The sequence below is a fragment of the Zonotrichia albicollis genome, chromosome 1 (assembly GCF_047830755.1).
Source record: "Zonotrichia albicollis isolate bZonAlb1 chromosome 1, bZonAlb1.hap1, whole genome shotgun sequence".
In the NCBI taxonomy this organism is placed as follows: domain Eukaryota; kingdom Metazoa; phylum Chordata; class Aves; order Passeriformes; family Passerellidae; genus Zonotrichia; species Zonotrichia albicollis.
The window spans coordinates 24,705,577-24,733,262 of record NC_133819.1 but is presented as its reverse complement, the minus strand read 5'-3'; the positions used below and the strand labels follow the sequence as shown (position 1 = coordinate 24,733,262).

Genomic DNA, 27,686 nt, shown 5'->3' with positions numbered 1-27,686 from the left:
CTAGTGAGGCAGACCAATGCTTGCACATGTTCTAAATCAGATAACTCTATAGAGCTGTAGCAAAGAGGCATTTCTGGAAAGGTTGGGTTGAGGTACTGAGCAGATCTGAGGCAGTGGTCAGGAGTGGCTGGTGTTTTCCAGTGCTGTGCTGCAGCACCAGTTCCAGCTGGTGCCTCCTCTGCTGGCAGGCCTGCATGGCCCCAGTGGCAGTGGTCCTGTGCCAGCTCTAACTCAGCCCTAATTTACACATGTTTGTCCTAAATCCCCTTCACAATGTAGATCCATGCTGCAGGAGTGTTTTCTTCTCCCTGTCCCAGAAGCTAAATTCTCCAGAAAGAACAGCTGTATAAATTATTCCTTGTACAAGTGCTGCAAAGTGCTCTGCCCCATCTTTTACAGCTCCTTCTCTATTCAGAATGGCAGTTTTTATGACTGGGGTGCCAAAAACTGTACCAAAAGCTTTCTGGAGTTGTACATAGGGTATTTATCTGCTTCACCTAGATTGTACCCCCTAATTCCTTTCTGTAAAAACACCTCTATCTGATAGCTGTTAAAACAGACACTTAAGCAGGGCACAGAAATGCAACTTTGCCTTGGTAAGTGAACTGGTCTGACATGTAGAGGTGGCTGACCATTCATTCCACAGCCAATAACTACATTGAAAATGCTGTCACCTTTGCTGTATCCATGGCATATGGAATATTCACTTACAGAAACCAAACTTTTCTGAACTCCAGAAACCCATGGTGACTCTTGTTGCCTCTGGCGTTTCACCAAGTCTGAGCCTTTGAACATGGCTGACAAGTGAAATAATAAGAACTGCTTTAGCACTGATTGTCTTTATTTCATGGTCGTGGCTAACCTTTGGACATCTGTATTTGCATAGCGAAAATAGATTATTGCTTCATAAGCAAAAAAAAAAAAAAGAAGTGTAAATACTCAGTGTTCATCATAATACACTTCAGACTTTGTATGGAAGCATTAAAGATATTAAATGGTTTTTTATAGGAACCTGCCACATCAGACTCAGATTCCACAGCAGCAGAGTGCAGGTCAGTACTCAGAAAATACTGTAATTATTAAGTGACCAGTGTGGAGAAAACACTAGTCAAAATGTATACAGTCTGTGGACAGTGGAAATAATTTTCAAATAGAGTGAAGTATTACAGAATTGTCATTCTAGAATTTTTTGATACATCAGTGAAAATTTTGGCATGGAATTGATTAAACAAGGAAGAAATGCTATGTTAGGATTCTGCATGAGAAGCTGAAATTTGGTTCAGCTAACTTAGAAACCTCATATAAATAATTTTCTGTTACATGAAGCTACAGCCAGATTCCCAAATGCAGCTACATGGTTCAGATTTTGACACTTGATAGTAAATGTAATTTTCTAATTCCCACAAATATTAGTTAAGCTTTGAAGGAGCTCTTTTCTGCAGTTACTAGACAAAGTGTTGATACTGGGGAGTCAGTGGTGAGGCACATCCATGCTTCAGGTTTCCTGTGTTGTAGTCATCACTTTTGCATCATTCTCACAAATGCTGGTGTGCTGGTTACTGACTGAGATCAGGAATGACCCATCAGACTGAGACTGACTGTCCTCTCTGCTTAGCATCTCAGGTTTGAGAAAAACCTACAGCCATCGCCATGGGAGAGGGGGTAAAGACCACACAGGGAAAAAGTAGAGGCCAAGTGTAATTTTTAAATATTCAAAGAGGTAGCAAAATCAAAACTCTAGAGAGATTCATGTTCTGAACATAATATGGGAACTACAGCTCCAAGCAGAAGATTTGTTTTAACTTAGGAGTTACATAAGCTACTCTTTCTTTTCACTGAAAATGCTTCTTCTTCATTACTGCTTTCGGGGATTAAAGGAGAATTTCGTATGACAACATTTCAAAGATTTGAGGCAAGTATATAATAGATGTTTCTCTCCATGTGGGTTTTGTTATGTGGAAATTAAAAACACAGGTATGAAATTCTGATAGCAGTTCTGGTGGCTTTGCCATTTGTGTTCTTCATTGTACATATTCTGGAAATGGTGAATGACTCTGGCAGTCAAAGCCTTGATCCAGAGCCTCCAACACTGGCTGGGGTGACATTTAGTACAGCTCTTCTCTCTCACACTGTTTAGAAGACAGAATCAAAGTGTTACACAAGTGCTGCTCTTCTGCTATGACTGTTTCATTTCAAGAATTCCAGTCTGTCTTGCAGCAAATAAGATGCAAAATCACCTGGTAATATTGTACAGTGACAGCAGTGAGGCATTTTTGCAAAGGTATGAAATACAAGCTAGCTAGGTCTGTCACTTTTGAGTAGCACTGAAAAACTGCCCTAAAATTAGATCTTAAAAATTCTCTTGTGTCTGTATTTTCTGCAGTACATTATTTCTGTAGAATACAACTGTTCTTTCATATTCATCACAGATGCTGCCTGTGACAAGCTCTCAGAAATCTGGGGGGGGGTGGATGGTGGAATGAATTTGGGACAGAGGGCGTTTCCTCCTCTTCCCTTGGTTTATAATGACACCTTGCTTTGTAGCTCAGGTGTGCAGGTGACCCTGCAAGCACTTCCATGACGTGATGGCACGTGCCTTTTGCAGCTTTTCTGAAAGGATATCCATAACTCCTGTTGCCAGAATGTCAGCATTTTAGAAAGTCATGATTTAAAACAAAATTCAGCCACTACTAAGAGTTTTTAGTGGCGTGAGTACAAACTTAGCAATTGATTTTATTGATCTGCTCAAGTAAGAAATTTAGAGAAATAGAACACCTAAGACAAAAAACCTTTAGAATAAGGCATTAATAGTTACATTTTCTTCTTTTCCTATAGAAAACTCACAGTAATATACTCGGGGAATTTAACATACTGTCAGTCACATTTGTGAATAAGAAATTTCTATTTTAAATCTTCAGTAGACCATATTTAGTAAAGAGCAGACCATGGATAATAACTGTTGTCCACTTCAGGAACTATCTGAATCCCCAGTAAGAAATAGTTTTATTTTACCCTTATATAAAAAGGCAGACTTAATAGCTGACATAATGCTTGACTATTTCCCAAAGTTAATTGGGAAAGAATTGTGTGAGATGTGACCACTCGCATCTCATGTTTACTACAGTGATGAAAATTGCTACTGGTCTCCAGGGTGAACAGATACATTAGGTTTTATAATTGTGTCTCTGTCAATAGGCAGAATTCACAAGGACTGTTTAAGGTGCTTGGATGAAAAAGCTTATAGGGTGTTCCTATAGTATAAAAGACTAAGTACAGTGTGTACATCATGTAGCTTTCTGCACATGTACTTTTCTGCACATGTTTTGTGCCTCAGCTTCCCTATGAAGTCTGTTAGATCCCAAGTAGAAAGATAAATTTTAGTTTAACAATCTTTTCCCAGCCCTCTCCCTTCCCATAATAATTCTTTGTCATGTATATGTTGTCTTTTGATCCAGGTTGTACTTGCAGTGTTTCTCCAATGTGGTTGTTGATAAAGGAATAATAAATGCTATTTATGTGCTGTCCTCATAGTTGACAGCTCAGTACTGTTGAAGCATCATGTGCCACTGATGGATTATATAAATTCTCATCTCTTTGCAGGTAAATGGTATTCCTGAGGAAAGAAAACTAACAGAAGCAATGAATTTGTAATCAAAGAAGGCAGCAAATTGTCTCACTTCCTTATTTGTTCCGGTTGATGCATGAGTTTTTCTGGTGTATATTGTGCATGCCCACACTATTATGATGCTTTCAGTGCCAGGAGTACAATCACTTCCATATAACTGATGTACTGTATCCTTTTGTACTTTGGACATTTTTGACAATTTGTAAACACTGATAACTTTTTATATTTGTTACATTCAGGAAGTAATCTTTAATGTATATATATACATATATATACATATATATATATATATATATATATATATATATATATATATATATATATATATATATATATATATATATATATATATATATATATATATGTATGTATTAATAAATATCAAGCTTTATTCTGTCTTGTGATCTCTCCTGAAAGTTTCAACAGGGAAATCAAACCTTCAAAGGATTTCAGACTGTTAGTGGGATTATATAATTGCCTAACATTTGCACAGGAAAAGAAGTAGTGTACAAGCATGAAAACTTGTGCAACATGATGAGGCTCCAAAATAGTATTGCACATATATTAGGTATTAATTTTTTAGAGATTACCAAATATAATGAGCAAAGTTATTTTTTGAAAGTAAATAAAGAAATAGCCCCCCAGAGAAAATAACTAAAACTTTTCATGATAAAAATTGGGTTTCTCTTCTTTTAACAGATATTTATGCTATTTCAAAACTTGTAAGCAATAAAGCATTTAAAATCTGTCCATTCATTCACCTGGTTATGTTAGAAGAAACTGTTACAAACTATTGAAGGCAAAAATTAATGTCTGCAAATAACAAGGGTTTAATTTGGTACAGTAAACCTGGACTGACTCTTTAAAAACACTCTAAATTTTTTGTGGTATTCACAATAAAGAACCCCAGTGTTGTTTATTTTTTATATCCTCCACATTTTTTTCTTTTTGGAGTGCAAACTGTTGTGGGAGAATTACTTATCCAGTTAACCAGGGCTAACATTTTCACATCCTAAAAAGGACTTAATTAAAGGCATACTTTGCTGGGAGGTGGTTTCTTTGAGAGGCATTTGTCCATGCAGCTGAAGCTTAATAATATATGGACTTTGCTAAAAGGATTTGAACTGGGGTTTCCATGTTTTTCAATAGACAACTATAATTCATCTACTGACACTTTTCACCAGCTTTTAAATGAATTTCTGATACCTCTTTAAATCTTCAATTTAAGGAGATCATACAGGACTTCAGAGTCTGCAGCTGTAACAGCTGACCAAGAGTTTTTGGGGTTTTACGTCAAAGCATGGCATTGTTTTAAGCTGACACTTATGCTTTGTCTTTTTTCTGTAATATTTTCTCTTTCAGAAGCTGTATGCTCATCAGGACATTGCATTGTAAGCAGAAAACTGCGTCTGCTTTAAAATGGCCAAGTCCTGGCTACATTTTCTTAGCTGAGGTTCCTGAAGTCTCTGCTAAGAGAAATTTGAGTAATTTTGGAATTTAAGACTGAGGATAAAAGGAATCTGTACAATGAGGTCATTTTGTAAAAAGACCAAAGTAGTTGCTCTTGGTTTTGTGGTTTTTGGTTTGTTTGTCTTTTGTTTTTCTCTTTTTTACAGTTATGACCCAGTTCTGTCAAAACACAGAACCTTGATTTACATTAATTTTTAAGCATCAATGATGTGTTTGTGGGCTCAGACCTGAATGCAGGATTTCAGCAGATAGAACAAATCCTGAGCTGCTTTTTAGACTAATTTTGAGCACCACCTATGATCACTGTGGCAGCAAAGTAGATAAGCAGTGCTCAGTACGTGGTACCTACTTGTATGTTGTCAAACCTTCAGTATCAGTTTACAGAGCTGTTCTGCACGCTCAGCACAGCCCACAGCACGTGGCAGCAAATCCTGCTGGTGGCTGTTAGACCAGGAGAGGTAGCTCAAGCCACAGGCATTCAAGCTGAGAAATTAAAGGCAGTTCCTGAAACAGGTGGAATAAAGAGCCATTCCTACTCACTTTTCGAGTGGCATCCATCATGCCTTCCTACCTCATCCAAAAGATACCAGGAAAGAGACTTCACCAGTAAATCAGCCTCCTCAGAGACACCCCCCTTCTTTCCAGCAGCTTGGATGGTTATCAGTGAAAAGCAAATCACAAAACTGCACACTGAGGTTTATAGTAAATTAAACATTTTCATCTCTTACCCAAGCTGTAAAAAAAATTCAAGTACAATCAGCATTTGGCTTCTATTACTTTATACTACTATTTTCAGATGTATCAGCTGTCAGTGTTTTGAAACCAAAATGAATGGAATGGATTTTAAATAATGATTTTTAATGCAATGTAAGATTAAAGTTTGTAAATAATTCTGGGCATGGATTATAGTAACTTCTGATAACTCCAGGATGACATGACAATCAATGGATCTACCAGCTGAGCTGCTCCCACCTTATTTGTATTAATGTAACAGTGTCAACATATTTAATGAAAAAAATTGTTACATACATGCATAAAGAATTCGTTTGTAGCAGTGCAGGCTCCACTTATTTTGGAAAGAATCTAATGGTGTAGGTCACTTGGGTATTAAGAATACCTGAGCTATTTTATGATCGAAATCTTCATTTATCTGAGGTAAGTTTAATAACAAATTATTTATTTTTAATTATTAAAACAATTACTATGAAGCATAGATTTATAAAGCTGGTTAAAGACACTTAATGGCTAAAGAATTAGTAATAATTAAGACAGTAAATTCACAGCCTCTTTTAACATTATATGATGGCAATATGAATGGATATTGTATTAAGTTGCAGCCAAATTAAACAGAAAGCCCTACACATCTCTTTGTACATACATGAAATGTATGATCTAATAAAGTGGAAAACACAAAGTAGTGAAGTTGTTGCCTGATTATTTTACAAAAGGGTGCCTGAACAACATTGTTATGGCTTTTAATATTCCAGCCACAATACTGCATGGTCAGGTCTGAGACCTGGGGCAGAGCTAATGGTGCAGAGTTTGTTTAACTGGGGACAATGCCTATACAGATATCCTAACTGGACAGGAGGGAGAGGATTTGCCACACTTAATATCTAATTAAGTGGACATGAACTGTGTATCTCCCTGATGATAAAATCAGGAGCTTTCGAGAACAGAATCACAGAATATGCTGAGTTGGGAAAGGGACTCATCAAGATCATTGAGTCCAGCTCCCAGCCCTGCACAGGACCATCCCCAGGGGTCACACCAAGTGCCTGAGAGCATTGTCCAAACACTTCTTGGACTCTGGCAGCTTTGGTGCTGTGACTGCTTCCCTGGGGAGCCTGTTCAGCCACCTCTGGGTAAAGAACTGTTTCTGATATCCAGCCTGAACCTCCTGACACAACTTCAGGCCATCTCCTTGTGTCTTGTCATCAGTCACAAGATTAGAGATCAGTACTTGCTTTGCTTAAGGAGCCCCTTCTACTGAGAGTGGGATTTAAGTAGCTCAAGTAGAATCTAAATTCCATAACTCAAGCAAGTCTTCAAGCTGGGCTTGCTTTCTTGATGTTGCCAGACCAAGGAGAGGCTGAGTCAGTTCCTCTGCTGTCCTGCAGAGTTCCTAGCAGGGAAAAGTATCCAATGCCTCCTCTGCAGAGTTCTGCTGAGACCCCTGAGCTCCAGGCTGGCTTTGGCTGCTGGAGCTGGAATTTCATCAGAGCAGGGACAGGGCCACTTAGTGCAGAGCAATTCCTGCACTGCATCTGCCTTAGTTTGATACAGTGAACTGCAGCACAGCTAGAGACAAGCAACAGAGTTGTTACTTAAATGATGCTGGCCCCATTACAAAAATAAGCATCCACAGCACTTTTATTTAATGTTTAAATTACTTCATATTTTTACATAACCTGAAAAGAAAATATATTTATCCCACATACAGTAATAGTAAACAAGTGCATTATTTCAAACATTAAAAATAAATCTTTTAACCAAGTCTGTACAACAGATAAATAGAGTTATATCTACAATAGTTATGTTGTGAAGAACAAAACAAAAATTATCCCTCAAGCTCACAGTTCCCTGCTGCTCATAATACTGGCATAGATGAAGGTTATGCTTGCTATTCCCCACTATGGTGTCCACCAACACTCTTTCCTTCAGTCACTCAAATGTATTGATCAATGAGGGTAAATTCCCAAGCACTGGAAGTATATGCACACAGCTGAGTATCTTTTCAGTATCTTGAAAACAGCTGGCAGGCTTAGTAAAATTGCTGTATTTGGGGGAAGTGAATGATTTCTTTTTTGTTTTCTGTGATGAATGACTGCTCATTCTTTAAAAGAAACTGTTCTCCACCACACACAAAAAAAAATAAATTGAAGTAATTATTTTCATAAATTTGTTTTGCATTCATTCATGGCTGCAAGATTGAATTCAATGTTTTACCTGGGATAAGAATAAAAACATGCATGTGACAGTATATATGGTGCAAACTAGGATTCATGTTCATTATCATACATAATTGCACATATGCTTGGAAAATAATATTGCTCTCATGTTTTTGACTGCTAACAAATAATCAGAAGAAAAATAAAATGAAAAAGCAACCAGAGGTCAAACTATTACTTGAACAAACCCACAACCAACCAAGAAAGGTCCATAACTTCACTGATTAGTAGAATGTAAACAACAGCTTGCCACTGCCACACTGAAGGACTGTTTCTTTCAATTTTAAGGTTTTTGCTAAAGGAAAAAAATAGTAAGAAAGACTGGGCACTCCTGAAAAGGATGGGAAAAAATTTTTCTCCAGACAGCTCCAATCTCATTTCACTTGTAATTCTGAGACTCAACCATCTTTATGCAACAAAGCTGACCACTTAATCCCTGCTCCTCATGATGCCAACAGACTGACTTGCATCCTCTTAAATGAAAATGATATTACAGCATAGAATATGGCACTCTAGTGCTTAGTTCCCTAGCGAGACCTAATTCAAAGTCACCTACAAACACAGGGAGAGGGTCAAAGATCACTATTCCCCTAAGATCTGATGGAGTGGATGTGATGGGATTTCATCTGACTGAAAAAGGTTGGAGAGCCTTCCACAAATTTCCCATCCTGAACTGAGTCTCTGAATTTTCATTTGTTTGTTCACTGGGATTGTACACAGAACTACACACAGTTAAATTAATTAGTGAAAAAATTTATGAAAAAGCAAACAATTCTAGGAAGAAAACCCAAATTCTCTTAATAAAAAAAATTTGTCTCTGAATTCACCGTATTCGCTGAACACATCTTAAATTTCTAAAAAAAACCTCACAAAGTATTATGTAAACTTGTATACAATTTTCAACCACTGAACTGATGATTACTTTTTACTTCCACATCCCAAGGGTTTCATATAACATGTACTACTATTTCCACCCCAAACACTATTTTCTAACCAGCAAATGACCACTTTGCTCCAGCACTGCCCTGGTCGGGCTGTCTCGGCAGCGGTTCCGGCGCTTCCCGGCCGTGCTGGGCGCGCTCCCTGCCGCGGAGGCAGCGCCTGCTCCGCGCGGCGGCCGCTGGAACAGCAGCGCCAGCGCAGCCGCGGCCCCGGGCTCGCCCAGCCCGGCTGAGCCCCGGGACGTGCCCGTGATGCTGCTCAACCACCGCACTGCCTCGTGCCTCGCTTCAACAGATATGTAAACAGAAACAAACATCCAGTAGAAAAGACTCATTTTCACATGCAATTCTGTACAGTGCACTCTTGTTTCTCAGATTATTTGAGAAGGCTATTTCCACACAAAATATGTACATTTCCACTATATACATTTTCCACACGTTTAATTTAAATGTCTTCTTGTACCTCCAGTTGAGAAGTTTTGTTCAGGCAGACACAAAGTAAACCCGAAGAAAGTTTCCAAGTTAATGCCTTGACTGATCTTGCATTGCTGAGAAGAAGTGCAGTCCAGAAAAAAATCCAGCTATGCATAGCAACCTTTTCAGCAGAGTTGAGTTATCTTTAGGAACCACAATCTGTGCTAGATCATTAGTGATCTGAGAAATCTCATGTGCCACGCACACAAATATGAAAGTGCTGACAAGAACGTTAAACATTGGATATCCAGGAATGAGCACCAAGATCCCCTTTGTGTCTGCTGCCAGCCAAATATGGTATTGGCAAATGAAGAGCTAAAAGAAAAACAAAAAGTGTTTAGCAGTACTTATACATGTAAATATTTTTACTTACCAAAACTCATAGAATTATTACTATTGCATCAACTGACACACCGCTGCTTAAGTTGAAAGCTGTTTTCCACATGACTTTGCTACAGAACAAAACCATGAACTTGTTAAACCACACAGGGTTTGCTTGGCCCTAAACCAAATACAGCCCAGGGGAGCACTGGATACATCCCATCAGAGCAGGGAAGAATCTGCCTTCCCCAGTTTCTGCCTCTCTGGTGAGGCTCTGAACTGACATGCCTGCAAAGAAGAGAGAATGCTTCACCTGCTGATGAAGGCACAGCTCCCTGGAGCTGATCAGCACCTAAAACCCACCAGGAAGTGGAAGAGTGAAATGTGATCATTTAAAAAACCCACAAAATCCTGTACCCCATATACACTGTATTGCAATGAGTTTCTCCTAGAAATATAATTTAGTAATACAATAAAATGTCACAGTTAATACCACTAAACAGCAAATAACATGGGAAGGAAGCTAATCCCTACTGTTTCAAAATATACACTCAATGGAACAAGGTAACACTTGCATTAAGAAGGGATTTATTTGTAATGGTAAATTTCTTTATTAGTCACAAAAAGCTTTCTAGGGCAAACACATTTATAACTGTTCTTACACTAGTAAGTAAAATTTATGCAAATTCTTCAACTGGCCTAAATTTTTATCTTCCAACAAGAATTAAGCTTGCTACTGTGAGACAGCTATTTCAGCCACGATTCTTAAGTGCAACAAAAGCTATAATGCTAAAAGAGGTCAAAGATGACAGCATGGTATTTAGTAGGCCAATAAATCTTTTCTTTATGTTATAGTCCATAGACAATAACCACCTAACACCACCTTACATTTCTAAGTTTTAATGCACTGCACTTCTGGTGATTCTACTTACCTCTAAAGAAATTTTGCCGAACCAGGCGAAGAACGAGCTGTACACAGATCGGACATACCCGGGAATGTTCCTGATGAGGATGAAAGCTAAAATCTTTGGGTTTAAAAAAAAAAAAAAAAGGTAAAACAAAGGAAGTGACTGTGGATGACAAGCTAAACAACACATAAAAGGTGTATCCATTTTCACTGCACTAAGTGAAGGGCATAATGCATTAAAATTTCTTTGAAAGCAAATAAAAATATAAACCAAACAAAAATCCATGCAGTTAATACTTAACAAAGTAGGTGTTGAAACTAAAAATATTGTACAAAAATGCTTACAGCATAGCAGTTCACAGCTGCATCTCCAGTAGAATCATGGCCTTGATGCTGACAGGTGTTACTACGTGCCTCCTAGGCATGGTCACAAAACATGTAACACCATGCCAGCCTAAAATAAAGGTGGCCACAAATTTGAGTTAACCCTCAATTTTTAAAGAGAGGGTGTCAAGATGGACAAAATAATATTAAAAATTAATATTATCCCTCTTGCTGCCCCTCAAGAGAGCAGGACAAAATAATGAGAGAAGAAACAGGGCACAGAATGAGACAGCTGGGGTGTAGTGGGGCAGGGCACACAGCAAGAGGAGCATCTAAATTTAAGAAAACCACATGCATGGCTCTGTGGCCCACATCTTCTCTGTCTGGAAGTGACCACAGGGTCCTATAGGTTGCTTCCTACACTAATACCTCCCAAACACTCCTGCTTTTCTACACCTTTCTTCTCTTCCACATCTTTCTTCTTTTCCACTGCTATGTAAATAGTCAAAAGTTGGGTTTGGACTTAAATGGTGCATGTGAAACCTACCTTAAGGGCATCCACATAAATCAAAACCACAATCACAGTGTGCAATTCCAGGGCTTAAAGGAAATGAAAAACTGACTAATGTTGTTAAACTAGATTCTATCACAGTATTCAAAAAGGACTAATAATTACCTGCACCACAGAAACAGAAGGATGTAGCTCATTGCACTCTGTCTTGTTTTTACAGCTACTAGCCCAAATAGAGTAGGTCTAGAAGATATTAGAAAATTAGTCTGTGTAGCAATTATATGGACATATAAAATGAAACAAGAGTATGATATTTTGAATTGTTTTAGCATTAATAGGTTCACCAAGATGTGGGACACTAACAGAAAAAAACTACATGACTTAACCTTTGTGGTTCTCTCAAATTTTTTTTTGCAACTAATGAATCCTTATCTGATGAGTAATTCTTAATACAACTTTTTTCATCAAAAATAGATGAGCAATCAAATGTAAAGTTATGAGTTGTGTTATCTATCATGTTATTTTTTTGATTCAATTTTCTTTTAAGCTTTGAAATAAACTGAAAGAGAAATGATATTTTTGTCTACATTTGACTGAACAGAAAATATTTTAGTGAGTAGATAGGTAGGGCTGTACAAAAAAATCCAGCTAAAATATCTCCAGATAAAGATTTGATTTTTCCAGGTTTGTTAGATAATACTGACTAAACAACAACTTCAGAAAACTTATTTTTCAGATATTTACAAACCTGATTATACTAGGTTATAATAGATACTTACCAAAAAAGACACAATTGAAATAAATAATAAAACATTTGAAACTCTGTTGGAGAAAAGAGGATCTCCTTTTCCTTCTGATATCATCTGATGTTTCTGCAATGCCAGATAAATAAAAGCAAACAGCATCCCATGAAAAACCACCTGTAAAAGACAGAATGTAATTTATATTTCATGGCTTTTACAAGTACTTCAGGTATAAACCCTTACTAGAAATGCTACCAGATAATGTAGTTTTAATGCTACATTTCAAAAGGTCCTTTCCCAGATTTACTGAAGCAAATGAAACCAGACTTTCTGGTTTTATGACACAAGATAGTCATAAACTGAATTTTTAAACCTACAAATAAAGAACCTTTACTAATGCTTCAGAGAGCATTAAAGACAAGACAATTAAATTTCAAGAAGCTTTCAAGTACCTACTATCCCCTCTGCAATCTGTCACCACTGAAAAGGCTTTCTCTGGGGAAAAACCACAAGTCTTTGGCTTTCTCCCAAACTGGCAGGTGAAAACATTCAAGAGAAGCAGGACAAGTGCTTCCCTCTCTCACAGACACAATTCTTCAACTGAGTGTTTTAGGGTCTTATGCCACGTTCTCAGGCCCACACAGTGCTTGTTCTCTGTGCTTATTTTGAGCTCTGCTCCTCAGCAGCACCACCCAAGCCCCAGAGCTCACAGGAGCCAGCAGGGAGCACGGGCTGCCAGGCGGGGTGTGCTGCTGTCCCCGGGTGTGACAAGGCTCTGCCCCAGGGGACACACGTGGGACTGATCCCATTAAGGGTAAGTTCAGCACTTCAAGGCTTCCATCTTAGAAACTCCACTCACCTTTGCCAAGAAGGAAAGGAAAAAAGACCAATGTCTCCCTGTTCTAGTCCCCCCCCATTCCAGAGTCAATAACTGGAAGGAAACCACTTTCCCAATGGAAAACAATTTAAAAACAGGTACAAGAGTAGTCCAGTTTGGGCACCAAGACCCTGATTTTAATGTTTTATATTTTACCTTAAAAGAACTATATCCTTAATTGATACAGCTTCCAAAAAGTATTATTAAAAAAGCTACCACAGTAATTTTCCTTGTCTTTCAATAGCCTGAAGTGCTATAGGTGTTACATTTTCACAGTAAAATTTTTGAGAAAAGACGGATCTAGGATACTTGATAACTCATTTTTTTAAATCCAGAAGCAAATAAATAAACCTCCATCTTTTAAGCAAGGCTCAGATAGACATTTGCAGTACTAAAGTGGGTACAGCTTTGTCTTTTATTAAACACTGGAGCAAACTCCTGTTTTGTCTGGAGGGCAGGAAAACAACCCTCCGTCTTCCCACAAATTAAAACATACATTTAAAAGACAAGTAAAAATTTATGCAAATGTTACATACATAGCGATCCAGCTTCCACCTAAACCACCATTCATAGACATTCCCATTCAGTTCAAAACACTTGGACAATGGCCAAAATGAAAATATCTTCTCAAATACATCCTGTAAAAGACAAACATGGACAAGCATTAACACTAACATCAACAGTATTTACTGAATTTAAATCAATAACATGTTAATATTATTCTACCCTTATTTCACTAGCTACATGGCACTAGAAAAACAATAGGGTTCCTTAGAAGTCTTTTCCCCACAAAAGGAAAAGGGAAAAGGAAAAACTTCTTCACATGAGAGAGAGCTTGAGTTTTGCTTCCCCTTAAGGTATTTGCATGCCTTCCAGTCTGTACTGCTCCTCACAGGGAGAGATCCACTAACAGGTTGTGATAAGAAATATGCACTCCAAGACTGCAGTTCAACAGGCTGAAAACCAGTGAGGGATTAAAACCACACAATTCCCCTGTAAGATCCTGGAGAGACAAACTCTACCCTGACTTCTTTCTGTCAGCTGTACTTATAGCATGCAGGGAGTTGCTAATTTAGCCTGAGAACCAATCTTTTGATGTGGTATCAAAGCCAACACAGAACTTCATTGTCACTGTATCACCACATGCATCCCCATATGCTGGCAAAACTCAGTAACTCTAAGCACATGAAAAAACCCCACCCCAAACCCAAAGCACAGGCCCTTGTATTTACTGCATTCACAGTAGTACATTGAAAATATGTCAAACATAACAAACCAAGGAGTAAGACACATAGTTGTGGGTTTTTCCAGCACCCAAACCGATTCAAATACGAGAAGAAATCAAAAGGTTGGGTTTTTTTTTCTTCTGTATTTATGATACTGGAGCAAATATACAAGTTATGAGCACATCAAAAAGTACGACAGGTAATAATATACTCTTAGGTCATTAAGGATAAATAGAGCCAGGATTTACAAACCTGAGAATATGACAGAAAATATATACATGTCAGTAAGCAAATCAGTTTCAGCAGTAAACCAAAGTGCCACAGGCAGCTCCCTGAGGAAGAAATAAATTAATCATTATACTGTCATTAATTTTTCAACAGCAAGCCCCAGGACACATTAAGTAATAACTGCCAATTATTTAGTGTAGCTATATTTTGTAATAGATCCATTCATAAATAAATGTTCAAATATTGCCAGCAATATTTTATCACTATCTACATTTAAATTTTACTTTAAGCCATTAAAATAAACATTCACAGCAACTAAAAATCTAAAAAGTTTTGAGCCTAAACTAAGCCTCATTTCTAAGACTGGGACAAAATACATAAAGAAGAGAATATAGGTGTTCAAACAGAAACACTGTTTTAAAACCTCTGCTTTCCCAAACACTCTGCACAGGCAGTCCTTATTCCAGGTGAGTGTAAATAAATACATACATAAAAATGCCTTCCTTTTGTTCATGTGAAATGAGTAAATACAATTAAACTCTGAGATATCAGTTTCACTCCAAAGTTCAACTGCAGCTCATTAAGGACAAGTATCTTGTTGAAACAAGCCTGAGAAACTACTCCTCAAAGCTGTCAAATAAGCTCTATCCAAACCTCAGCATTGCAACAGAGATCAGCTCCCCCTCCAACCATATAAACTGGGAGCTGTAAAGAGGATCATAAACAACTGAAAGCTATCATTGAAAGATTTTCCAGTTTCACAGTACACTATTGCTCCAAAGTACACAAGAGTAATTTCTCTGTTTCTGGGAAAAAATAAAAAAAGAAGGAAGATATTTGCCTTTAAGATAGCTTGTAAAACTACTCAAGTGTATTCTTAAGGTTTTAGTTCTAATTTAGGCAAATTAAATAATAAGCATTTACCACATGGTTTGCAGCTTTTTAAGGAATTACAACACATAAACTGGGATTTCACTTCCATTTTTATTTAAAATATTTGTACCACACGACATACTTCTGATAGCTCATTTAATCTAAGATATTAGGATAGCAAGCCCCATGTTCTTATTTGGCCAGCTAAGGCAGAACTGGTGCTCAGGATGGACAGACACCTTGGCAACACGGAAGGAGAAAGTCTAAACACTCCCTGTTCACACTGCACCCAGCGCACGACAGCCACCGCCCCAGCCCCAGCAAGCACACACAGTGCAATCTATGGTTTTCATTTCCATCCAGGAAAATCACAATTCTTGTAAAACACATTCCTGATGATCAAAACCTATTAAAAAGTGTTCTAATCTGACTGTAACCAGAAGCAGAGTTTAGTCATCAGCTGTTATATATTTCAATTGACCTAATTCACCTAGAAACTGTATTTCTGTGAGCAGCTGTTTAGCATATTTTGACTAACAGAGACTGAGATCTACTAACAATGCCATTTCTGTATAATTATCATTATAATAACATACATATTTTATAGCAGAAAGAAAAAAGAAATCTTACCATTTGCTTTCTTCTGGACAATCTGAGGCCATACAGCTAAGGTGGCATAAATGATCATAAACCAGACAGTGACTAACGGCACAAAATAGTAGAATTGGTAAGGTCGGTCCATCACTATGCACAGTACCACAACCAAGAAATTGAGACGAAATAAAACCTGAGGGGTGTCAGAGGAGAGAAGACAGAGGATATGTAAACTGGGAGGCAAAGCTGAGAAAGATGAGGACATGTTCCTTTAGCACTGTACAAAAATATCTGTATTTTACACTGAAACATGGATAAAGTAGCACATGGAACATCAGCAGGGCAAGGTAAGATTGATTATGTGGTTCTGGACCTGTCCTACCCTGACCTGCTTGGGTAGAGATTGTGATGAAAATAAGGTTCACCCTATCTGACTATTTCCCAGACAGGGGACCAAGTGCTCTAGTTGCTGGATGCTGTTAATGTCTCTCTTTCCCTCCCCCCCCAAAAGCTACCTAGGCTAGCTCATTTAGAGCCAGGGTACTGCCATCAGCAGGCTGTAAATGTACATTTAATAAGCACAATGACCTGAGTTACAGGACAATGTAAAACCTAATTGCAATAAAAGATATGCATTAGAAAAAAATTAAAGTACTACAGCATATGCTGCAAAACCTAGGAGGAAAGCCACAAAACAGGTATGTTGTCCAGTATTGTTATGGTGTGAAAATTATTTTTCTTTATTAGTAAATGTAGGCTCCAATACACTGCCTTTGGAAGCCTACCTGGCTCTTTATTTACATATTTCTATTTACTGTAAATCGCTACTGCAATGGAATCTCCATTGCTATTTATTAGAAGATACTTGTCTTGTAATTTCAGAGTATACATAATTACATTTTTTTACATTTTAAGTATCATTTATATGATTTAAGTTTGTATTAGATGAACACTACCAGTTAAACAGCTCAGATTACACAGACACAACAGCCATTTTTATTGTTTAAACCTTGGTTAAATGAGCTGGTATCACATTATTTAGAGAGTATGTATATAATATGGATATTTTGCTATCTGAAAAATTTATTTATAAAAATAGTAGGGAGATATTCTTACCTGACACACTCTGTATACACCAAAGTCCCCTTTTATCCAAAAATATGAGAAGTGCCCATAACCTGTTTGAAACAGATATGCAGCAACCAGAACTCGAATGTGCATGTACACAGGCAAAAACTGTTGAGAAAAATAAAGTACTTTTTATAAATGTCCAGGTAAATATTTTTTGCTTTCCTTTTGCTCCCTCTCCTTTATGCTATTTCTGCATTGCACTAAATCAGATTTAACCAAGAAAAGAAACACTGGGGTACCTTGCCCTGTTTCTTACTAAGCTCTTTTGGTGTCCCAACTTCTCATGTTAGGACAATTTTTTCTATTTATTGTTCTACACTTGCCATATTCTATTACTAGTTATGAGAGACTTAAGAAGGGCTCTTTGAAAGCTCACCTTCAACAGTTTCCAGTTGCTAGCAATTAAAAATAAATTAATGCAATATTCTACACAGAGGACACTTTTTTTTTAAACTGGTCAAGTAACATATGTTTTTATCAGTCAAAAAATACACTTAGAGAGAAAAACTAACTCTGCTAACACCATGTTTAAAACAACAGAAACAATAGCATTACTGACTCATTCTGTTCAGTTCTAATGTCCATTTACACTATCTTTCTTTTGAAATACAATACTCAAATTGCATTCCCCCTAAAAGCAAAAGAAATTCAAATCACTTACAGTGCTTGCTCCAGAGATATGATAAACCAAAATAACAAGTTGCATCCAGCCCTTCCATTCATCAGTCTGTTCTCTATTTAACACTTTAGTCTAATGCAAAACAAAACAAGAGTGTTGCTATTCCAAAAAGAACAAGGAACATCTACAAAGTGAGGAGAAAAAGTTCAAACAATAAACCACTTTATGGGTAAATGGGTCTCTCTCAACTGTAAAAGTCTTGTCTAACGGGCACAGATTTAACATTATTTAAATTCTCTTTCAGCTGAGTTCTGATCAATTCCAGTTTGGAAGAGTGCGAATGACTAAAGTGGTGATATCCACATGGCTTCAAAAAGCCTTAGCCTCTGTCTAATTCTATGCAGACACTATACTGCTCAAGATGGCATTTTTTGCAGGTGAGTTATAATGACTTTGAAAAATTAACCTTGAATACTTAGAAATGGGTTATTTTACACACAAATTGGGAAACAACATTTTAAGTGGGATGCCAAGGTGATCATTACCTCTTTGGTATTTTCAGTATAAAATACCCCCAAAACCAAGATATAGACGATGGGTATGAAGAAAGATGAATGTGTGTAAAATTTATTTTCCTTCATGAAAAGATTTGCTCTGTCACACAGATAAAAATAGGTCATGATTAGACCAAGTTTGCAAAAGCAGTGTAAGAGCATCTCTAAAGTAGAAACGTTAGGTGTGCTGATGGCAGGTTTCTTCTCCTCTCCACTTTCCAAATCAGTGCATGATTTGTTCTTCCGATAATTATTCCGATGAATTAAGCTGATAATTAAATATCCAAAAATGGACAAAGTAAAGAAACAGAAAGCTATCTTCTGTATCAGAGTGAGAGGAGGCTGAGGCTGGCAGCAGGAGCCATCAATGGGCTTCATTATTTTATTGCAGTAGACATTCATAAGAATCATTGCATTCTGTAAAAAAAATAAGCAGTTTTGGTAATTAATTTCTAATAAGAAAGTTAACATTTCCATTGAAAGAAATTTTTTTCTGCATCATGAGCTGACATCAGACATGCAATTCTCCCTTATCATTACAAAAATAAAATCTTACAGTCCCACCATATACTCAGTTGTATCTAACAGTCCAATCAAAACACTTCTTCCAAAAAAAAAAAATACTTGAACTTCTACAGGTAAGCAAAAATGGCTAATCTTAGAACAGGAGGGTTCTCTCATTATTTCTCTAAATGAAAACCAGCTCACAAACTTGGGTTCTGAAGAGGCACAGTAATGCAAGTCTCTGAAACATGACAGTGAGACTAAAACATGTAGTAAGATGACCTTTAGTTCATCCAGCACTTTAAAGCAACTTAAACCTGCAAAGAAATGGAACCAGAAGTGACATAATGGGAGAGTTTTTCACAAAAAGGGCAGGCTGAAAACCTCAGAGGGGCTCACTGCATGCATATACATATTGGTTAGTAAAAGAGAAGAAAGAAAGTCAGAGACACTCCATGCAACCAGAGTGATCTATACTGTGTTTGTTGGCTTCTTCATGCTCCTTACCAAACCAAATTTTCTGGACACACAGGGGGAAATTTAAGACTTACTTCTTAGCACTGCTTTACAAGTCATTACCACCTTAACACATTCATACACATGAAAGCATGAAGTTTGCACTCAGGATCTAAAAGATCTAGTGGATTAACAGCTATTTAAAAATAGTTATGCACTAATGTTTTTGCTATTATGTTTTTTAAAATGCCTATAAAAGTGACTGCACTCCCACTCACTGGAATTTTCTGAACAAAATTCCCTGACAAATGCAGTCCTCATTACTTCCATACTGTTTGCAGTTTCAGAACATTCACTTCAGATCTTGTTTTACTATTAATACTTCCAATGTTGACCAGTGATAAAAACACTTACTGTATCTCTGCTTGATTCAGGGAGATGCAGGCCATCTGCAGATTTCATGATAGTTTCTTGTGCTATCAGTTTTGATACACTGAACACTTTCACTTTAGCTTTGGAATTTCGGGAGCTGCTGTTCAGAATACGAACAGCTGCTTCATTATACGCATCTATTTTCTCATTAGTGATCATTTTCCGACTTTCACTCAGCATATCTTCATAAACAGGATCTGAATTTCAAAGGACAAAGAATGAACACATTAATCTTAGACTTATCAATGGATTTCCTTAACTCAAGTTGCACAGGCTGCTTTCATTTAAGAGGTCACAATTGTTTAATTGTACAGAAAAAATGTACAGCAAGGAATAAATGACTGCTACAGTTACCAGAGCTGTTTATTACTAAAGGTTCTTATCACCATTCCCTATTAATGCATATGTAGTTGTAGGTTAGAAAGCTCTGGCCACATATGAATGTTTGTTTAATTTCTCTGAATCCAGGAAAAGCAGATAATGCTAAAGTGCAGAGCTGCTTATGCTTTCTCTCAGCAATGGAATCACCCAAGAAAAGACTCCAAAAGGAAAAAGGGCAGAAGACAGGCAGCGGAACAGACAAATGAAAAAAAAAAAATAAACCCAACTTTCCTCTTTTATTCTGTGGAAAAAACCCCAGCTCCTCACTTCTCATAGGCCATAAACATACTCCACTTGCTCCTCTTGATTCCAGTTTAACTTGAAGCAGAATCTCAGTTTTACAGAGAAAAAGGTTGACTTCATTGCCTACAGGCTTCAGAAATTATGTAAAGCTTAAAAGAAAGTGATATGGGGTTCTAGATCAAAAGGTCAGCCAGAGGTCTTTAAGCTCCTGTGAAAAGTTCCTGCTGTGACACACTCTGTGAGATGCAGATTGACTTACTTTAGATACATCATGCCTATATTAGGATAACCTATGTCTTGACCACTCTGTACAGATTGCTTCTCCTCCCACGTGGGCTACTGAAGAGCTCAGAGATTATGTAAATGGACAAGGTCCTCAGCAGTACCATGGTGGGACAAGTCTGACAGCTAACTGCTTCTGCTATCAATATCCATGGCTTTCAAAGGAATGGGAGACAGATTTGTTGATTCAGATTTACCTCTAGAACCATCTTTGATAGGAACTTGGCTGTGACTGTTAGGGTACAGCTGGGTATACTGCTAACAGGGCTCAAAATCTGCCTGTTTGTAACTAAGGTGATGACAATCTAAAATGGTGTGTCCTGTGGCAGAGAAACCAGGAGAACATTCTACCCATGAGCTCACTGCTCACTTTCAGAAAAATATTTTAGTTTTATTGAAGAAAAGCAAAACAATGTAAGCTTGGTGCCATAATAAAAATCTCGCTAATTCATTGTGAGCCATGATTTCTCATCCCAGCGTCGAGAAACAAATTTCATTCTAGCGACTTAAATTCTCTGTATTCTCAAGACTGTGTGTAGTCATTGTAGACACACACAGAGGATGCACTTGTTCAACTTCTTCTATTATTAATATAACCTGAAAATTCAATTGAACAAAAACCACAGGAATACTGCTGTTGCATGCACCTGTACTCTTGACTCCCAAGAGGTATGTGTGGAGCACAGCACAGGGAGAACAGACCTGGCGTGCTGAGTCTGAGAGTAAGCTAACAAAGAATGAAGAGTTCATAAGGCAAAAGCTTTTCATGCTACAGCTTTGAAATCTCTATCAGCAGTAGCAGCTATTTAGGTATCAGCTTAGTTATGATTGCAAGAAAGGAGAGACTGAAGCTTCAACTAACACCTTTTTCAATCTGCAAGTAAGCAGTATGGATTAAGTTTTCCATAGCCTACAACATACTAATTCAACAGACAGTAAAGTTAAAAATTGTTACCTACTGTTCATTACTTTACCTTGTAAGACCCAGTAAACATCACTACTTATTGCTAATTTTTCCAAAAGAGGTGCAATTGAAGTGATATTGATTTTATATTGTGCAAGAGCTTCATTGCTGCCATTGTGAATCTTGATAGACCACTGGAGAAAAAAAGAAATAAATTCAGAACATGTATGTCTGAGGACCCCTAATTAATTGATTCCCTTTCTCCACTTGTAGCTATTTTTCATTACTTCAATACAGCTAGAATTCTTCAGCTTGCTATTCAAATGCGCTAAAAAAATTACATTCAATCACATCATCCAAATACAGAGTATTTAACATTCACCTTATGTGTATATTTGACTTTTCATAAATAAAATTTTAATTCAAAGTCTCCTGGCTTTATCCAACAATGAAGTAGCAAAGCCACTCTCGTTATTGAAAAATCTTGGCCAGTTCAATCAATTCCCCTCTAGACTGACTACACAAGAGATGCATGCAAACAAAACCTGACGGTGGTATCAAGTTCCAATATTTCCATCTGTTTTGGAGATATCCACAAAGAGAAAGAAACCTCAAAAACCAAACAAGAGCCATTTTAATTTCTGGTTTTATCTTCTATAGGAAATCCCTGGGAGAATGCTATACCCACTCATGAATTCCTCCTAACTTTTGAAAATTATTTCCCACACTGTATGAAAAATGGAGGCAGCTTTTTTTTTTTAAAGTGTTACTGTATCTCTACTGACCTAGTAAAAACTAAAAAAAGCAAAACCATAACAATTAGCCTAAATGTAGCAAACCCTATTTATCTCTAAATAGCCACATAAAAATTTCATCAGAAGACAAGTACACTGATTAATGCACTTCCTGAAAATATTATTCAATATAAATTAATACTCTGTGAAGCCAAACAACATACAGCTGCTCTGAGAACTCCCACTGGAAAAAAAGCAGCAGTTTCTCCCAGCAGCTAAATACTTAATTTGAAACACCAACATATCTAACAGACTAAAGCAGCATGTTCCATGCAACAGGAAGTGAGGAATTAAGAAGCAGAGCATGGTAATGACATTCTCAGAGAAGCTCCTTTTCCCAAAATAAGAAAGCATCTGACTTTTGGATGAGCTGGAGCTTCTCCAGCTTATAGGACTTCTATTTATAAACTGTTATGTAGTTGCCATCTTAAGACAGACATGACCAGGCTGAAGTAGCATGACCAACCCAAGAGCTAAGTAAAAGATATAGGTAAATTTCAAAATGCAACAAGTTTAATCTAGTGGCAGGTTACCACACCACTGTCAGCTATGGTGAGGTTGCAGATATGTCTGATTTTTGAAGCTTTTATTTTTTTGGAAGTCCCTTAAAATAGAGGATGTTTATCTTTGTTCAACTCTAAATATCATATTAAATGTTTTGTATAAATATAGTAGTGTTAAAAAGAGCAGAGCCTCCCCTGCATATTGTTAGTTTCTATCTCCTGCTGTCCACAAAAGGCAACAAGCTAGGGCTAATATATACATACAAGTAAAGGGAATTATTTAGCTAAGTGTCCTGCAGCTTTGCAACCTGACCTTCTGCATGCCAGAACATTATCCATATATAATGGCATTTTCTATATGGAATACAATGACTCATCCTAGTAATAAATGCTACAGTCTCAGAATGAGAAATCATATTCTAGGCTTACTACAATTCCTGAAGCTCAAATATTTATGTGGATCCTACAGAGGAAGGGAACTTAGGGGTTCACCTAAAGGAAAAGGAGAATTTTTGATGCCTCAGGAAATGTGTGGAGGGCTACATACACACATGACCTCCTCTTAAAAGTGAGGGAGTTTGTCCTTAGATGGGCATGCCCACAAGTTTCCAGATTGGTAGAGTGCCTCAACTGTCTCTAAAACAAACTGCTTTTGAAGGATTTTGTTTTAAATGCAACACATTTTTCCCCCTTTACATTTCAGCTCCTATGAAAATAAATTAGCTAATTCTTTCCAAATTCCAATTCCCAAATATTTGGAAGCAAGGGACATTAAATGTGGAAATAATGAGATGAGTGTTTGTTAGATTTGACTTTGTTACTAGAACAGACTAATTAAGGGGCCTGCTGAATTCCATCCCTGGAAGTTTTAAAGAATTGGTTCACTCTTGCCAAGTGTAAGATAAGTAGAAATATCCTGCCTGGTGGCAAACTGATGTGTCAGGACACCTCTTCTGGTCCTTGTCAGCCCTGTTCCCTGTGATGCTGCAATGCATATCTGTGGTGGAATCTTCCAGTGCAACAAGATTCCAGAACTCCAACCTCTTTAATTGTTGAATTATCCATGTAAAATTGTGATTTTTACCTCTATATATATATATATATAAAAGAAATATATGTGGTGAAAGAGACCATCCCAGATTGGGCCATACTCAAAAGTAGAATTTTGTGACTGAAAAAGGTGTATTTAAAATACACTTCAATTAGTATGCAAATACTTTAACTTTTAAAATTAATAATCTGCTTTTAACTAAATCCACTTTATTAGCTAGGTTAAAGCAAATTAATGCCTATTAACCAGTACTGCTGACAAAAACCAAGTACTGTACATCACAAAGGTATAATAAAGCATACCTGGTATTTTAAAACTACTTTTAGTAACAATAAATTCACTGAGAATAGATTTTACTCCAAACTGTGTTTAACAACTTGTTCATGTAACCAACTCGAGAACATTAAAAGTTATCCTACAAGAACAACTTCTTCACTAAAATCCCCTATATGTGTATAACTTACCGTGGCAGCTCCTACTACAATTATATGGGGTTTTGCCACAGAACCCTAAGAAACAAATAGAAAAAGGAACAATTATATGGGGTTTTGCCACAGAACCCTAAGAAACAAATAAAAAAAGGAATTAGTTTTAAAATATTCTTAAATTATTTTAAGACTCATATCTACATTCACTATGACTCACTTGCCCATCAGCAAATGGCTACAAAAGAGTAGATTGCAGATATACTGCAGACAACATACACCTGATATTTATAAGATACAGAATAGAATTCACATAATAAAATCTACAAAACCATGAAGTATCAATAAGCACCTATAATCCTGATCAACTGAGCAGCATAAGCTCTCTTTAAAACATCTTCTCCTAAGGTCAAGTAAATTGTAGATCACACTACTGAACTTTTTATCTCAGTCTCAGCATTGTCAAACATCTGTCAGAGCTGCTGCATTGACCATTGTCACCCCAGAGGCGTGTGACAGTTCTGTGCAGGACAAGGACAAGGGCCAGTGTACTCAAACAAAAGAGCACAAGGAAACAAACAGTCCTAACCACCTCAGAACCAGCTTTATCCCAGCACTACAATGAAAACCAGCAGCACTCAATTTTTGTAGAAACACAGAAAAAGAAAACCAAATGATATCTTCAGCTATCCTGATGGAAAGTGTTGTGCAAGAATGATCAACAGGATAGCAAAATAATCACTGTGAGCTACTACTAAATAACTCCAGCCTATTGAAAGGTCAACAAAAGAAGAAACAAGAAGAAATTAGCTGCCAATCTGTAAATGTATTACTTGTCAGAGTTACATACAGAATAACATGACAGCCTGCATCACAACTGAAACACATAAAATAATTAGGAGGCTAATTGAGGGAGATATTGAAAACAAATCAAATCAAAGAATTCTTGACTTTGCAAATTACCTTTGCCCTTCATTCTGAAACACTCAAATTAACATATATACAAAATAATAGAATATCTCAAGTTGAAATGGACTCATAAGTATCAAAATATTTGGTCACATTGAGTCATTGCAGCCACAGAGGAAGTAAAACACCAAACCAGACTGAAATTCCTTTAGCTCTTAATAAGATTAATTAACCTGCTCCTATGAAGAAGGGTTTTTCTAGTTTGCTTAGGGGTTCTTAAGGTCCAAGTGATACCATCCTTGGAAGACCAGGAGATACCCAGAAACATATACACCAGTAAACATCCCCCTTTCACCCTTTCTGAAGTCAAATTATAGATCTTTTAAAACAAACCTCAGCCCAAGATTTGATACGTTGCCTCATAGAGCCATTAACTTCTGGATACCACAGAAAATCCTGTAAAAAAAAAAAAAGGCAGTTACTCTGCAAGCTTAAACGACAATCAGTAGACTAAAACCAAAAAAATGCAAAAAACCAAACTAATTGCCAACAATTCAATTCTAAAGGAAAACATTTGGCTCAAAGTGTGATTTCCTTATAATTAGCATGAAAATCCCGGTATCTTACTTCAGCATGGAGAACAGAAAGCAAAGAAAAAAAAAAGAGAAGAAGCTAACAAATCCACAAAACTTTTCCCTATAAAAAAAAAAAATTATTTGTAGTTCAGGAGTCAGAATTTCACCAAGAAAGTGTTTTTTTATGTCTGCCAAATGAAATGTCCCTGGGTTTCTACTGCAATCAGGGATAAATCCACATAAGGTCACATCTATAACTTATTAGAACTTGCTTTTTGCTCAGTTTTCCACATCCTTACCAGCAGATTTTCTTTGTTTCAAAGCTTAAAATAAGTGATAGCATCAAATCATGATTTTCAAACAAAATCAAAACCTAACAATTCTTTTAGATGCCAGGAGCAGTGCTCAGCTTTCATATAGAAGGACAGTGCAGACTAGTGCTTTTATGTCTCCCAGGGAAAGCCATGACTTCCTAGCATTCAGTTACTCCTCAGGACAGCACTATTGAATAGTCTAAAAATACACATTGAAGGGAAATAGCAGAGACAACATCTGCAGAAACTATTGTGAGGAAACTTTGTAACAGAATGCTGAAACATCATAAGCAGAGAGGAAAGCTCTATCATCCACTCCTCTGGATTGTTACATTTTGGTAGCTCACTTGAGTACTGTCAATTCATTATTTGGCTGTGGAACCTGGGAACAATCATGCAGTCCTCTACAGTGGCTGAAGGACAGAAGAGTTACTGTGATGACTAGAAAGGGCAAAATTAAACTCTCCACTTGTTCCCAGTAATTTTCTCTTTTGATGGTCAAGTATTTTCCACATTTGGATTATTGGGTCACAGCCAGTCTGAATATAGAAATTCAGCTATCATGCCAATAATGTCGAAGGGCAGCACTGCATCAAAACAAGGAAGCAGCAGACTGGGAATATATTAACTATGAGACATCTCCCAAAAGCCCAGACCTGCCATCTCAAATCTTTGTGGTTAAGGAGTTTTGAAGATGTGGCCCTGTCAGGCTAGCCCAATGCAAATCATGCTGCATCAGCCTCTTCCTCCTGCCTTGTGTTCTGTCCCATCTTCTCCAGCATTCAGATAACAACATGATGAACCACATCAGACCTGACTGAAAAGGAATCCTGTGAAGTAACTTTTTGGCTGAATTGACTCCTGAAACAACCCACTCCACAGCTCACAGTGCTAGCTACAGCACAAACACAGGAACATACTCTGAAGGCCAACAGAGCAGGTCAGCACATGCTTAAATTGCCATGGGCTTCCCACCCTAAAATGTTATTCTGTACCCTAAATCTTAACCATGTACACAAACAAGTACTGAAAACCCATATTCATAGAACTCAGCAAACACACTGCTTCTTTGGTTTTGGTGAATAGAGAATGAGTTTTCTTCAGGGCATAAATAAATACATGACTAGCACAATGCCAGCACTGCTGACAGCTGTCATGGGAAGCAAAGAAAGTTATTGACGACAGCATCTCCAGTGCCAGGGCAGAGGAGAACACAGCCCTTCAGAAAAACTAGCCTCAAGTACTTGTTTACTTTTTAAAATATCCACATTGTAATCAACATTGTGCTTATTTCTCCATGCAAAAACAGTGGAAGCAATACTTGCTGGGATAGCACAGAAAACTCAATGGCAATTACAATTACCAATCCAGGGAGACCCAGATATATACTTTTACAGCATGAAAAGAGTAAACTTCTTGGCAACAGGTATGCTTGGAAAAGCCAAATTGGAAGATCTGGCAGAAATTATACACAGTTCCAGAGTTTATGCCCAAAACTAAGCCACAATACAAATACTCCATGCCAAATTCTCTTAACAGAGTAT

At 37.3% G+C, this 27,686-nt stretch overlaps 2 protein-coding genes across 2 annotated transcripts in view; one reads left to right on the top strand and one right to left on the bottom strand.

The window, feature by feature from the left end:
• Window positions 1–8,517, top strand: part of SGCE (sarcoglycan epsilon) — a 35,411-nt gene extending 26,894 nt beyond the window's left edge. The window contains 3 exon segments of the mRNA XM_014269391.3: window positions 1,009–1,052; window positions 1,878–1,912; window positions 3,601–8,517. Coding sequence (XP_014124866.2) covers window positions 1,009–1,052; window positions 1,878–1,912; window positions 3,601–3,651 — 130 coding nt within the window. The 3' untranslated portion in view covers window positions 3,652–8,517.
• CASD1 (CAS1 domain sialic acid O acetyltransferase 1) overlaps window positions 7,451–27,686 on the bottom strand; it is a 28,312-nt gene continuing 8,076 nt past the window's right edge. The window contains exons 5-18 of the mRNA XM_074536145.1: window positions 25,647–25,709; window positions 24,384–24,428; window positions 21,642–21,765; window positions 19,744–19,958; window positions 18,361–18,786; window positions 17,858–17,947; window positions 17,182–17,301; window positions 16,102–16,258; window positions 14,623–14,702; window positions 13,681–13,782; window positions 12,304–12,444; window positions 11,690–11,767; window positions 10,715–10,807; window positions 7,451–9,776 (exon numbers count right to left, since the gene is read on the bottom strand). Of these exons, the coding sequence (XP_074392246.1) occupies window positions 9,510–9,776; window positions 10,715–10,807; window positions 11,690–11,767; window positions 12,304–12,444; window positions 13,681–13,782; window positions 14,623–14,702; window positions 16,102–16,258; window positions 17,182–17,301; window positions 17,858–17,947; window positions 18,361–18,786; window positions 19,744–19,958; window positions 21,642–21,765; window positions 24,384–24,428; window positions 25,647–25,709 (2,001 nt within the window). The 3' untranslated portion in view covers window positions 7,451–9,509. The remainder of the gene's footprint in view (window positions 9,777–10,714; window positions 10,808–11,689; window positions 11,768–12,303; window positions 12,445–13,680; window positions 13,783–14,622; window positions 14,703–16,101; window positions 16,259–17,181; window positions 17,302–17,857; window positions 17,948–18,360; window positions 18,787–19,743; window positions 19,959–21,641; window positions 21,766–24,383; window positions 24,429–25,646; window positions 25,710–27,686) is intronic.